Here is a 13,267-nt window from a genome sequence, read left to right as displayed (position 1 = left end):
TGTGGGGCTTTTAGGTTATTGTCGCTGGTACTGAAATTGCTTCGTGGGGGGCTGTAATTTGCCAGTGACTGTGCGCGGAAAGTTCCCGGTGATTGAGCGCGATCCTCCCGCACTGCTTCAAATTTGATGCGGGATTGTGAGAACTGTTTGCGCGATTCGCGCTGCTAAAGCAAACGCACACTCTAAAAACTAAAGTGCTGATTTCAGCACTTAAAGACCTATTTCATAGCACTTGGTAAGAGCCCTATTAGGGACAGCACCCCAAGTGCTAAACACAGCACTGACAAAGTGCTATCTCTCCCAGCACCTCATAAAGTGCTAGTTTCTGCACCCAATAAGGTGCTGGTTTCTGCACCCACTAAGAGCTATACCCAACACTTTAAAGTGCCAAAACTATTATATTCAGAGGATCTTCGCCATTGCTTCAAATAGCCCACAACCCCATAAACAAGTGTCTTCTTAGATGTCAAACAACAAATTGATGGAAGCTGAGGATACCATTCTTCAAGACATTCCTCACTTTTTTGACACATTTTGTGCATACTAAATCAACAAGAATAAAGGAAAACAGAGAAACTAAATAAGATTTACGTTTTTATTTCATGAAACAAAGAACATATCAAACACAAAGTGAAAATGAAGTGCATAAGATTTCAGATCGTTAACAATGATTTGTGATTTTCTTATATATTTATACCCTAACATTTGTTTTGAATCAGTGACTTAATTAAAATTTAGTAAACCATGAACTCACTAATTTAAACATTGGGGATTTGCACTTATGATGTGGACTTTAACATGCTCTCACTCACTCTCTCACTCTCACTCACTCTACTTCAATACTTGCACTTGGACCTGTACTGCATTTGCAATTATCATATCAGAAAATGAATTGAACACCCCCCCCCCCTCCCTTTTAGACCCTGCAATTGTTTGGAGTGAAAGGAAAGATGCAAGTTTTTCAGTTAAGTTATAGTAAAACCTTTAATATTTTGTTGTGGTTCTCAGATATAACCACCAGCTTAATATCACATAATTATGAAGCAAATTCAGTGATTCAAAGATATATCACTATCCAACTTTTCACTTAATGGTAGTCTGTATTGGCCCCAAAATATAGCATGCTAAACTTAATAGAAGTTTTCAAAAACTACTTTCCTGGAGATCTTTACTTTCCAAATTGACATTCTACATGAATACTCAGGATATCTGAAATGTTCCAGTGAGGTAAATTTCCTCCAGGGTGTTAATAAGAAAAGTTTAAGAATTTTGACCAAACGTGACCATATTTTAAAATCTAGCATATTTGGGGCCAATATAACCTTTAAGATATCTAAACCCCTAACGGTTGGGTAAAATGATTATACAACTGCAAAACTATGAAATATACCAAATACGAAAGGTAACAGGAAAATCTAGTGTACTACAAAACACATAGGTACCTAATGATTCCTGTTTTGGAAACAGCTGAAAACCAAAGGTGGAAGGAAATTGGTTGCACTGAGCTATTGTTGAGGAAAATTCCCTGTTGAAAATACCCTGTTGAATTTTGACCAAATGTGACCATATTTTAAAATCTAGCATATTTGGGGCCAATACAACCTTTAAGATATCTAAACTTATAACTGTTGGGTATAATGATTATACAACTGCAAAACTATAAAATATACCAAATACGAAAGGTAATAGGAAAATCTAGTGTACTACAAAACACATAGGTACCTAATGATTCCTTTTTTGGAAACAGCTGAAAACCAAAGGTGGAAGGAAATTGGTTGCACTGAGCTATTGTTGAGGAAAATTGCCCAATATGTAATTTCCCAGGTACCCAGTGCGTTTTTAAGTACAAGGAATGACCACACATACTTTACACAGCTAAGCATAGTTGAATAATTAAAAGTCAGGGTATAAATATGACTGAAACAGAATTAGACACACATGTAAACTATTCCAAAAAGACCTACAGTAAAAACATTTGGAAAAGTTGAGGTGCAACTAGTCATCTTCTTTTTCCATGGATTCTACAGCCACCTTGACCTCTTTCACTCTGTTACTCACTTTCTGCCCTGGGAGAATGCCTATTCCATACAACACTACCTGTAGATATATGAAAAAGTCTTGTAGCTGTACAGCAAAGTTGATGTTGAACACGAAGTGTACTTTAAACAATAAGTCTGTGGCAGTTGTAATCCCACAGGCACTTCTTGAGACTGGGATGGGTGTTCCATCAACAGCAATAAAATACTGGTCTACATTGTACCTGCTACCCAGGGCAAGTATATATGGCTGCTTTCTTGTGGTTGTTTGGAGCTGCTGGCTTCTTATGTAATCTTCCACACTGGTCCCAATCTATGAAAAAAAAAACATACAACTCATTGACAATTTAAGAAATGAAAACTGTGAATAATTTCCATATTTCTTTGCAAAGATTTCATACTTTGGACATTAGATCTTTAAAACTGAATGCCAGTCCAACCCTGATGCCTAACTTAAGCTGATCAAATTTGAGTAAATATTCTTCTCTAAGACAATCTTGATTTTAAATTTTATGAAATCATAGCTTGTTGTCTGTTCTCTAAATGTGGCAGCTATGTAAAATAAGTCATATTTTCACGCTCATCTGTTTTAGGCCTTTCCCCTGTTTATCTTGACCACTCTAGACCTTACATAATATTTAGCAGTACTAAGGTTTTAGGTACTAAGGACTTATGGCATGCACATAGCATAATTTTGACATTCTGCAACTACCTGTTTTTGTGGATTTGAGGTTACCATGCTTCTAAATTTTGTTGACTCCAATTAATAACCAGAATGCAAAAATTCATTGTGGGTCCCATGAGCAATTTTATTATGGATCTGACATGGGACTAGCACAACATACTTGATGTAAGAACATGTGACAAGCAGTGATGTACAAACATGTGCAAGTTAATTTGACTGTACCGGTAATTGTATGCCTTTTAGGCAAACTACTAAAATCAGAAGACACTAAGCAACATATATACTCACATTCTGCAAGTCAAGGAAGAATCCAATGTGGTCTTCCCTGCTGCATTTCCCCTTCTTCCTTGTGTTAAAACTAGGAAGCAGGTGGACCAACCCCAGCAAGGCATAAAGAGCACACAGTTCTACAAATTAAATGAATACACAAACCTTATTATTGCAAAAATAACAGTAGAAACAAAAGAAGTTAAAGATATGAAGAACACAAATACAATGGTGGAGAACATACAGACACAAGGCATATTATAACCCATTTACATTTAAGATTTGCAGAATTGGCATCACATATGGTAATATTCAGTGACTATCAATCAAAAGTTTCTGAGAATAGGTAATTCATCTATGATGTTCAAATGTCCTGTCTACATATTAAACTGGTTAATTTATAATTAGAGATTAGGTAATTAAAAGTAGATGAAAGTTTTTTATATACATATTTGTAACTTGCTCACCATCTGATTTTGCTGTTCCTTCATATTCCTTTGTTAGTTCAACCAGTTTCACATTTCTACTGTTTTTCATGTACTCCAGGATGCTTTTAGCATGTTGACCCCATTTCATAAGGAAGTTAGCTCCAGTCTCCTCACCAAACATCTGCTGGAAGTCTTGTGAAATCTTTTTTGAGGAAAGAAATGGTATCTTTGATATTCAAAATACAACAAGTTATATTAAACCTGTGTTTAATTTACACATGAGGTTTGGTGTAACTATAGCTGAGAAAAGTACCCACTGAATAATACCTAACTCACCTAGGAGGTGATGGTGTACTTTCAGAGAAACTCATCAAATCCAAGCTTACTTTTGGAAAAGGAGCATACCCTTTACAATCATTGATATGGGCCATTGTATACATACTTCTCTTCCCATCTATACAAAGGCATGTTAAAGTCCACATCATAAGTGCAAATCCCCAATGTTTAAATTAGCCAAAGAATGAACATTTTGCAGCAGCAATCATAAAAGGAAAGGACAACAAAATCACTGAAACTTTCACTTTTAAATGTTGAAAACAAAATCTTACATTCTTTAATACCAAAATTACTTACAATTTCTGGGATTTCTATATACTGTGGGTACTCCTTTATAATCTGTGTCATCGTTGGAGACTTTTCTTTAATCCAGTTTACACGGTTCCCTGTGAATTCTTTCATCGCCTTTAAAATTGCCGCTTTGCTCTCTAATGGTGTACTTCGACAAAAATCAGCCAGTCCTTTTGCTTCATCATTGTCTATGGTTGGAAGATCTCCTGTAGACTGCCCTTTGTCATTTTCCATGTTTGTAAGCTGGTACGGGGCCCCAGACATGCCTAGTCTTGGTCTCTGCTGATTCTGTTTTGGCAGATGTCTTCTAATATTCTTGAGTCGGCTCTGTATATAACCACTTTGGCCACCGGTTTTGCAGAAGAAATGCTCCTATATATACAAAAAACAATCATTTTATACTTATGTAATGATAGCAAAACAAAACTTAAATGTCATAAAGTACCACCTATCTTGCAATATCTTAAAATGCATTAATAAAAAAATGCAGTTTGTGGGGGCTTTCTGGAGAGAGTAGTGGCTAAATGATGCTACGTTATCCACTGCCATAATGCTCAGTTAAGGTGTAGGAGTCAGGAAGAGCACAAGTTGGTTTCAGCCACATTTAGGGAAGGTGGGGAGAGGGCACAGTCTACAACCTTCATTTCAAACACTGCTTTCTCTACATTAAGTCTTACTTCACCATAGTTATTATTTATGTTTCTATCAATAATTGTCACATACAGGTCAAATACATGTCAAGAAAACTTCAAATGCAAGTGAAGAGGTAAAACATCGCTAACAGGTTACCGAAATTAATGCACTGGTACATACTGAACACCATTTTTTTTGGGGAGGGGGAGGGGGAACATTTAAGATAATAAGTAAACTATCACTGTAGTTTCTGAACAAGGAAAAAAACAGTCAACAATCTTGGAAAAAAGAAAAAATGCATATTCACACTTTATATTGATCATACTTGAAATCTTAAACTTAAATTGTGATACTTGATACATCTGATCCCCTTGGTTGCTGTCCCCCCCCCCCACCCTCTTATTTAACTTTTTTATATATGCCATACTAAATAAAGGATTTGTATTGCTTACATGTCCAGATTTACCCATCTTATCCCGAAGGTTTGGAAATCGATCAATGATGCATCTTGCTGCTCTCTCCTTCTCTTCTGGTGATGGATAGCTGAAAGAATACATGGAATCAAACTTTAAATGTAAACAATGACTGACTTTCAAAATCTTCAGTAGAAACCTATCATATACTTACATATCTTACACAAACATGCATTCGAGCCACTTCAAGATTTAATCCCACAATAACTTCCAGGGAAACTATCATGTGGACAAGTGAAATGTCTATGTTGCAGTTGAGTATAAGTAGAAACATGTTAGTGGGATATTAATTAACTGCCTGTTTTTCAACCATACCACTGTCCAACATGTTGCACTGAGTTTGACCACATTTCTGTCATGTTCAATGTCTATTAATGAGGCTCTCCTTGTCCTTGATTTGACCATTAACCAGACGGAAAATGGCAGATGATCTCCATGTTTCACAACAATATGTGTCATTAATTCAGAAGTTCAATGTTTTGCTTCTGCTCTGTGTGTCTTTTAGAAATCTTTTGTAATTTTGGGGTAATCAGTACAACATTCCTCTGATTTGAAGGTAAAGATGCCACTGAAAACCATACAAGTGTCTTGGAACAATACCAATCCCACCATAAAAAAAAATTGGGCATGGTTTTCAGCATACATACAGTACAGGCATTAAGCCTGGTTACTCACTATCCATGTATCTTGACAAGTGCTGCACAGACAATGTTCACTAAAGTTATTCTTGTCTGCGGTGTGAGTGTCTTGTTCTTCATGTATTCACGAGTAATTTCTTCTCCTTTGGGATGTGTATCCAACATTGATAGGAGGTCCAAAGACTGGAAAATATGAAAAAGTAATTGAGATATGTAGTAAATTATTAAAATGTGGTTACTCCATAGTACTGCAAGCTCCTATGTATTTTGCAAAACAACTTTGACCCATTTCTGGTATAGAATTAATACTATGCAAACAAGCTGCATGTTATCACTGCACATACACAGCCATATGTACGTACATATTGGGTGGTTCTGAACAGTGCAGATTCTGCATGTGCAACGTTAATGTTTTGTTCGTGAAGCTTTGTGGCTATGTGGCCATCCATTAATATAAAATTGGCTAATTCCAACTATGTAGTACATGCATGCATGCTGCAGAGATGAAAAACTGCAGCAACTGGAGGACTGACCTTGATTTAATGGATGCAAACTTCCTAACATATGATTTACCCGTGATTCCCTTCACAAAAAGGAACAAGAGAAACGCTCATAGAAAAGGTACTGTACTTGTTCCAACACTTAAACCATTTGTAAGAATCCTGAAATCAGGCAGAACATGAAAATGTCAAGTACATGTGTTGCATGCAAAATCTGTAGAGGTAAAACTTCTGAGTCCCTCCAAATAAATGGGGAGACTGTTATTAATACTTATGAGTTATCTCCATATAGTTCCAAATGAAAGGGGTCACCTACGATGAAATTGTACTACCACTGTAGACTTGGATATGCTTTTAGTTTCTTTTTATCACTGACTGAAAGACTTGCTGTTAGCCTTAAATATTTGTCAATTCTGAGAACTGTATGGATGGTACTTATGTAATCCTTACTTTTGAAAAGAACATATAAGATGTCTACCAGATGACATTAGTGACAGACTGTGAATGCCAAATACTATTTTACAACTAATGCAAATGCACCAAAATGGTTAACACAAATTGTTATTGTGTCGATGCAAGCGATTAAGTAGCAGACTTAGTGTGTTTGTGGCAAAGCAAAGTATCACCTTGCTTTAATAAAACATTGGGGAAGAAAGAACTAAATATGATTAGAAACACTTACTGTAGATTGTGTTCCTGTTGAGCATGCAATGGAAGTTTCACAGCTAGATTCCTCATCTTGGTTGTCATCACTATCAATTTCATGATTCTTCTCAGGGGATGCATCAAGCTGATTCGGCATAGAATTCTGAAACAGGGCCTGGGTAACCTTAAACTCAAGTGCTTCTTCCACGATTTCTTCAAAGTCTTCATCATCCTCTTCTACTTCTATAAACAACCCATCTTTTTCAACTTTTGCTGAAATTCTTACTGTTCCATCTATCTTGAACTTTTGCTGTATTTTGTTCACGAGGGATGAATATGTTGTCCCAAATTCCTCCCGTTTTAAAAGCTTAACTTTCTTGATCTGACTTCCTTCAAGAGTCACATATAACTTCCTCTTATCCATGTCAAATCTGGTACAATAAGTCAACAAGGAGATTGATTAATTCTTGTTGTGTAAATACCCCAACCTTGTATGCTTCACACAAAAGGATTAGAAGTTGTAGCTTCCCTTGGACTTCAACTTGGTAAATCTGCTGTTGATTGTCTGGTAAATTATTTTGGTGAGGCATTCTCTGCAAGGATATGACAATCTTGCAATATAGAATTATCAAACTAGACTCATTTTACTTGTATTTTACAAAACTTTAAAGTAGTAGAGAGACATATTTTAAACCTGATATGGAGAGCACATATGAATTTGTACTGTGAAGTAATAAGTATAAAGTGTCAATACAGAACAGAGACCATGTGTGTCCTTAATTCAGTCAAAACAATGAACACACTTCTCTACATTATTCCATATTTTAGGCTAATATAGGTCTCACTTCCAAAGAAATTTAAAACTAGTGGATAAAAATCCATTAGATCTTCAATTCTTTTGAAAGTGTAGCATTCACCTTTTTGCACTGAGTAAGAATGCAAATGTTCGTCAAAATAACAAGCTTCCCAGACTTCTCCATGTATATAAACAAGCTGACCAACTAATAGTATTGATATTATCCTACAAAATATTGGAGATTCGTTTACAGTATCTATGACCACAACCATACCAGCCCTGTACATTGTGCCAAAGTATACTATATGATCTGCAACATCAAGTTCATCTTCTGCTGAAAGTCCTGCAACATTTTGTAGCAAAGTTTCAAAACCACAAATGTCGCACACTTGACATGGAGTAACATTTGCCACACATAGTGATGCTTCAGCATTATCATTAGATGATAAAAACCATTTCCCACAGTGGCTAATCTGATGTCTTTGAGTGACAGTTTTACAGATGTCTTTGAAACAACAAACCACACCCGAAAGCCTCTTGGCATACATGTGTTTTGCTTCGAATCGCATACACCACATGTGAACAACAGGTCCCACTTGAAGCATCAGAAAGGGATAATGCACCAGGAAATGATGCTTTGGAATGAAGCTTACATCAGGAAACACTCTTTTAAAATGAGAGTGGTGGTCCTCTATGAGACTCTTCAAGTAAACACACTGTCCTCTTGTCACTTTAGGAGCAAAGATAATATCTGTAATTTTTCTTAGTTTCAGAATTAGCTCCCAGAAACAATTACCTCTTGGAATGTATTCCCCTATTAAAAGTGGAACAACCCTCAAGAGACACCACATCTGTGCAGCTCTTTGCTTTAAGCTGTTATCATTTGATTTCAGAGTGTGCTGCATTATCTGACTAGGCTTATTTGACTGATCACAAAACCCATAGTTATGAGTGGATATTTTTAAATTTAATTGATCTAATGTGAATAATTTTTCATCAAAAATCAAAGCTTTTAAAACAAGCTTTACTTCCATTGGTGCTATCCCTTCCAACACATCATGCATAACATCTGGACAGAAATTGGATGTGACATGGAAATATTTTGAGGTGTTAAGGATACATGATCTTTTCACTCCTCTTGCAGAACAACTAGGAGGATTTCTCTGCGCGTCCCTCACATGCTGATCATGTTCAAGCTTTGATCTTAGTTGAAACTGTTCCCCAGTAAACTTCACTTGAAAGTCTTCTTTGTTTCCTGTACACACTTTACAAGGCATGTTTGCGCTAAAACTCTCAACGAATCCAAATAGAGAATTGCCACCAAGATTATCTGCTGATACTACAGCTAGCGTGCCCCGAAGTGAAAATGACTTGTCTTTGTCCAAGGCAATTAACACTCCCTCATCTGACTCAAGTTGGTGTAATTCTTCCATGAAAGGGGCCAGAATTGGTCCATAGCCATATTTCTTTATATCAACACAATTGCACATTGCAAGTAAATGCACATTTTTTAGAGATGAGTTGAATTTGGGATCTAAATTTTTAAGAACATAATAAAATGCCCCAAGTTTATGAATACCTGTCTTGCTACCTAAAGGATTTGTAACTTCAAGCTCATCAAAAAACAAATTAATCTGAATTGCTCCCTTTTCTTTTGCAAGTAGAGGGTGCTTTTGAAACATTTCCCCATCACAATAGTCTCTCATAAACCCATCTACTGATGTGTGACCATTAAAAACTTCTGTTTGAACTAAGTTACTTCTAAAGAGCATCTTCAGAGTTTCCAAAATGGGGACATATTGGAATGTTTCTCTAACAGCCACCTGACCTGCTCGGCCTGTTTGTGAGTTTGTTACAGAATCAAAGCGATGACCCAGCAATATTGTTTTTGGCTTAACAACATTAAAGTGTTCAGATATGTACTTTTCTTGTTTGTACCTACTACTGAGTTCTGAGAATACTTCTTTAGAATTGTCAAACTCAAGTAATAACGCACCTAACTGTTCAGCACATGTTTCCAGGTTATAGTTATCAGAAAATACCTTTGTAAGAGAACGAAGATGACCAATCACATCACCAAGCAATAACGAGGCTCCAGCAACGACTCTTTACAGAGATGCATAAGTCATATTTGTGTCTGACAGTAGATTTAGAATGAAAATTCCAGCATGTTTGGATAAATCCTCTTTTGATTGAACTTCTGAAATACTTTCTGCATCATCATCTAAGTCACTCCCACTTTCTTCCAATACATTTTCATGCAAAGTGGTGGCATCATTCAAGGATGCATGCAGTTGCAAATCTTCAGCATGATTTTCATGAGCATCTCTTAAATTACATTGTTCATCATGTTCTCTAACAAGGTGTTTTCTGAAAGAATTAAAAGAATGAAAGGTCCGTGGACAACCACCTTGTTTACATATTAAGTGAAGTCCTTTCATATCAAATAGTGCATGTGCTCTATGAAGATGAGAAAAAAAGGTACGTGTACCACCAGTTATGATGATACTACATTTAAAACAAAGGTAACCCATATTGAAAGCTTTTGAAATAATTTAATTAATATATGAACATGTTTCAAGTTGGCAGTAAGTCATGATGTAGCCTATCAATTGATGCTCCAGACTCTACCTTTTGACTTTTCATCAATGCTTCGTAAGGCAGCTTCTCAAATTGCTGTAAAAAGAAGAAAATTTTTTCTATGGATTAGTTGAAGTATTCTAATGACCTTGGCTAGAGCCAAAGGCATTCAACTTCTAAGGCAGGGGATGGGGTGGCTGCCACCAAATCCCCCCACCACCACCCCAGTTGTCAGTTGATAATATGCCAGAATTGCATAAGTGGACAAAATCTCCCCAGTCAACAATAGCATAAACATAATTTGGCAATCACTCGTACGCAGTCGATGATATACTGTAGGCTACTCGCCTATAACTAGCTTCGGCCTACAACTTAGTTTAAGGTCTTTAGCCTTTTTTTTTTACTTGGTCAATTGAACTGGAAACCAACATGGAAAATGTCTGTCATTAGGCAAAGCCTAGCTTTTAATATTTTAACTCAAGATGTTAAGTTTATTTTCTACATTCCATTTTTACTTGTTGAACATTATTTTTTATTGGATAAATAAATAAGACAGTAGAAACTACAGTTGGCTAGTAAACATAGATAGAGTATCTAAATAATATATGTGAGATGGAAGTAGCTAGAGGAACCATAAATAAGTGGATACATATTTAGTCTGTCAGGCCTAACTATAAGTTAAGCCTTAGTCAGGAATGTTAGCTATAGGGCCTAGCCTATTGATACCAATCATATGGTTAGGCCTATGTCAGACATTATATATATAGAATAGGCCTAGGCCTAGATTAGCTTAGCCATCGCCCTAGGCTAGGTCAAATAATCGTAAGTCAAAATCCAATTTGTGGCCAAAATGCGCGAAATTAGAGACCACCATCATATAATACAAAGCTTAAGTAGCCTATGCCTATCTAGGGCCATGCCTAGGCTTTATATGCCTAATCAGCCCAATACGTATAGCTTATTAATGCAAAGTGGCTATTCTTACGACTAGTCGTAAGAATAATTTATAAATATGCATGCGCAGTTGCTTTAACGTGGCTAATTTTACGACTAGGAGTACTATTTTGACGACTAGGAGTAACAATAATTTCCGGTTAGGGTTAAGGTTTAGCGTTATGTTTACCCTACTACATGCGAAGTTGTTTTATTTACTTTACTGCGCTTCAATTCGCCGATGTCGTAAGAATAGTGCATAAATAATTGTAACGACTAGTCATAAGAATAGCCACGGCCTTTTTAATGCCCACGACCTAAGCTAGGCCTAGTAGAAGTGGTGCCTGGCCTAACTGAAGTTATGCCTAGGGGCTACAGTAAATTATCACTGGCTCACTCATGAAACTTGAAAAGATCGCGTAATTCGCGTATCAAATACGCCAGTCATGATCGTCATATGAAAAATACGAGCAAATATTTATCTTTCAGTAGAATGAAATGATCAGTACTGTACCAAACTCGAGTATCGAAATAACTGAAAAGTTTAACACTTACTTTTTACCATACAAATTGCGCCGATGGGTGTTATTAGAATTGTATTTACGTACGTAAGTACTGCTACTACTGCAAGCTTTGAGCGCACGGCTTACGTGTTGCAAATATAGTACACAATACTACAGTACAATCAGGCATATAGTGCATACATGTACTATGGGCGTGACAGCCTGGCCGGCCGTCGCATGCACGCACACGAGGTGAACAGTGACGTTAACTTATCGACAGCCAATGAAATTCATCAATTCAAACTTAGCACTTTAACAAGTGCTGTTACCATCATGAAGATATCCGCACACGGTTTGGGAATTCGTTGGTAGCTGCACCAAAAGTGCTAGAAAGAGGTTAGCACTTATAAAGAGCTGTAAAGACAGCACTTTAGTTTTTAGAGTGCATGTGATAATTAATTTTACACAGACACCTGACATAACAAGGGCGATTTTCTTATAGAACTCTCTTTTCTTTTTCGCACTCGTAATTGTGCTTTAGGAGGGCTTTTTTAGCACTTGCTAGGGCGAATCGCCCGTCGTCCCCGCATATTTCCGACCCTGTCTAGCACATTCGTTAATTCGCGAAATTGTTATTGTTACCATGCTTACTATGGCGAGAAATATGAAGTCACTAACCCCGAGGGAAGCAAAATCGGCGACCATGGCAGCCTAATTTGATGAAATTACATTGTGAAAGACTTGAAGAGGGTGTCATTACTTTTATATTTCGTAGTAAAAGAACAAACCTAATACGTCAGTTGATATTTTCAACTTCCATATATATGTTTTTGAATAATGATAATTTCACCTTCCATATGTTTTTGAATAATCGGTATGACATAACTGGTATTCCACGTAATTTTTACCGATTCCGATTATGTTCCGATTATGCAATAATCGTACCGATTCCGAAAGTAAATTGTTTGAACACTAATTGTGATGCATTAAGATAAACCTTCAATTTTGTTGTTCTGGTTACACGTATCATTTCAGCTGTGTCACCTCTTCTGTCTTATTATTGTTTTCTTTGATATATGGACATATTTTGACAGAGTAAAGCTAGTTTTAACAAACGTTTTCAATTTATGTCAAGAGGATTTCACAGAACCTTTGCTCTTTCCTTACAACAGTCACTTGTGAGGATCTGCATTTCTTGAAACGCTTGACAGGTGCATTGGAATGCCAACAAGCCTCCCTTGGCAACAAGAAACAGGTTAGATTTTTGTAGTATTATTTTAGAGGCATTTTTTAAAGGAGGATAGGTAGGTAATTGAGAGATACACAACTTTCTGTACAGTTTCCCTTCAAATCAGCTATAAATATGCATCCTGCAAAGATTTCCCAAAAAACTGTCTCATCAGTAGCAATTTCAACCAGAACTTTCTTTAATCAGCAGAAAGATACGGTTTGTGTTTGAAAGTCAACGTCCCATCGCCATCCATCATCTTTCCTCTAGGCCTGAGGTTGCTTATAACTTTAAT

General features: G+C 36.6%; 3 protein-coding genes across 17 annotated transcripts in view; 1 reads left to right on the top strand and 2 right to left on the bottom strand.

Annotated features, from left to right (window-relative positions):
• LOC139981981 (uncharacterized) overlaps window positions 1–13,267 on the top strand; it is a 471,811-nt gene that overhangs the window by 224,231 nt on the left and 234,313 nt on the right. The gene's annotated exons all lie outside the window — the stretch shown is intronic.
• Window positions 1–13,267, bottom strand: part of LOC139981986 (tyrosine kinase receptor Cad96Ca-like) — a 196,139-nt gene that overhangs the window by 39,082 nt on the left and 143,790 nt on the right. The window lies entirely within an intron of this gene.
• LOC139983529 (uncharacterized) lies at window positions 930–12,186 on the bottom strand. Of its 2 annotated transcripts, XM_071997147.1 has the most exons (9): window positions 11,797–12,186; window positions 10,360–10,404; window positions 6,970–7,525; window positions 5,825–5,970; window positions 5,129–5,219; window positions 4,050–4,415; window positions 3,456–3,618; window positions 3,010–3,128; window positions 930–2,349 (listed from the first exon to the last, which is right to left on the bottom strand). In XM_071997147.1, exons 3-9 carry the CDS (start codon window positions 7,354–7,356, stop codon window positions 1,996–1,998), a joined length of 1,626 nt encoding a protein of 541 aa, XP_071853248.1. In that variant the 5' UTR covers window positions 7,357–7,525; window positions 10,360–10,404; window positions 11,797–12,186; the 3' UTR covers window positions 930–1,995. The 2 variants fall into 2 exon arrangements, with proteins under 2 accessions (XP_071853248.1, XP_071853247.1); XM_071997146.1 differs by having other exon boundaries at window positions 10,360–12,186.

The sequence above is a fragment of the Apostichopus japonicus genome, chromosome 16 (genome assembly GCF_037975245.1).
Source record: "Apostichopus japonicus isolate 1M-3 chromosome 16, ASM3797524v1, whole genome shotgun sequence".
Classification (NCBI taxonomy): Eukaryota; Metazoa; Echinodermata; class Holothuroidea; order Aspidochirotida; family Stichopodidae; genus Apostichopus; species Apostichopus japonicus.
This window is presented reverse-complemented; position numbering and strand designations above follow the sequence as displayed.

Excerpts from the sequence above, each read along its gene's own strand:
- LOC139983529 (XM_071997146.1), bottom strand. The coding sequence starts at position 7,356 with ATGGATAAGAGGAAGTTATATGTGACTCTTGAAGGAAGTCAGATCAAG. Across the intron at positions 3,619-4,049 it reads ATATAGAAATCCCAGAAATT|ATTTCACAAGACTTCCAGCA; the intron begins GTAAGTAATTTT and ends TCCTCAAAAAAG. Across the intron at positions 2,350-3,009 it reads TCTTCCTTGACTTGCAGAAT|ATTGGGACCAGTGTGGAAGA; the intron begins GTGAGTATATAT and ends TTTTTTTCATAG.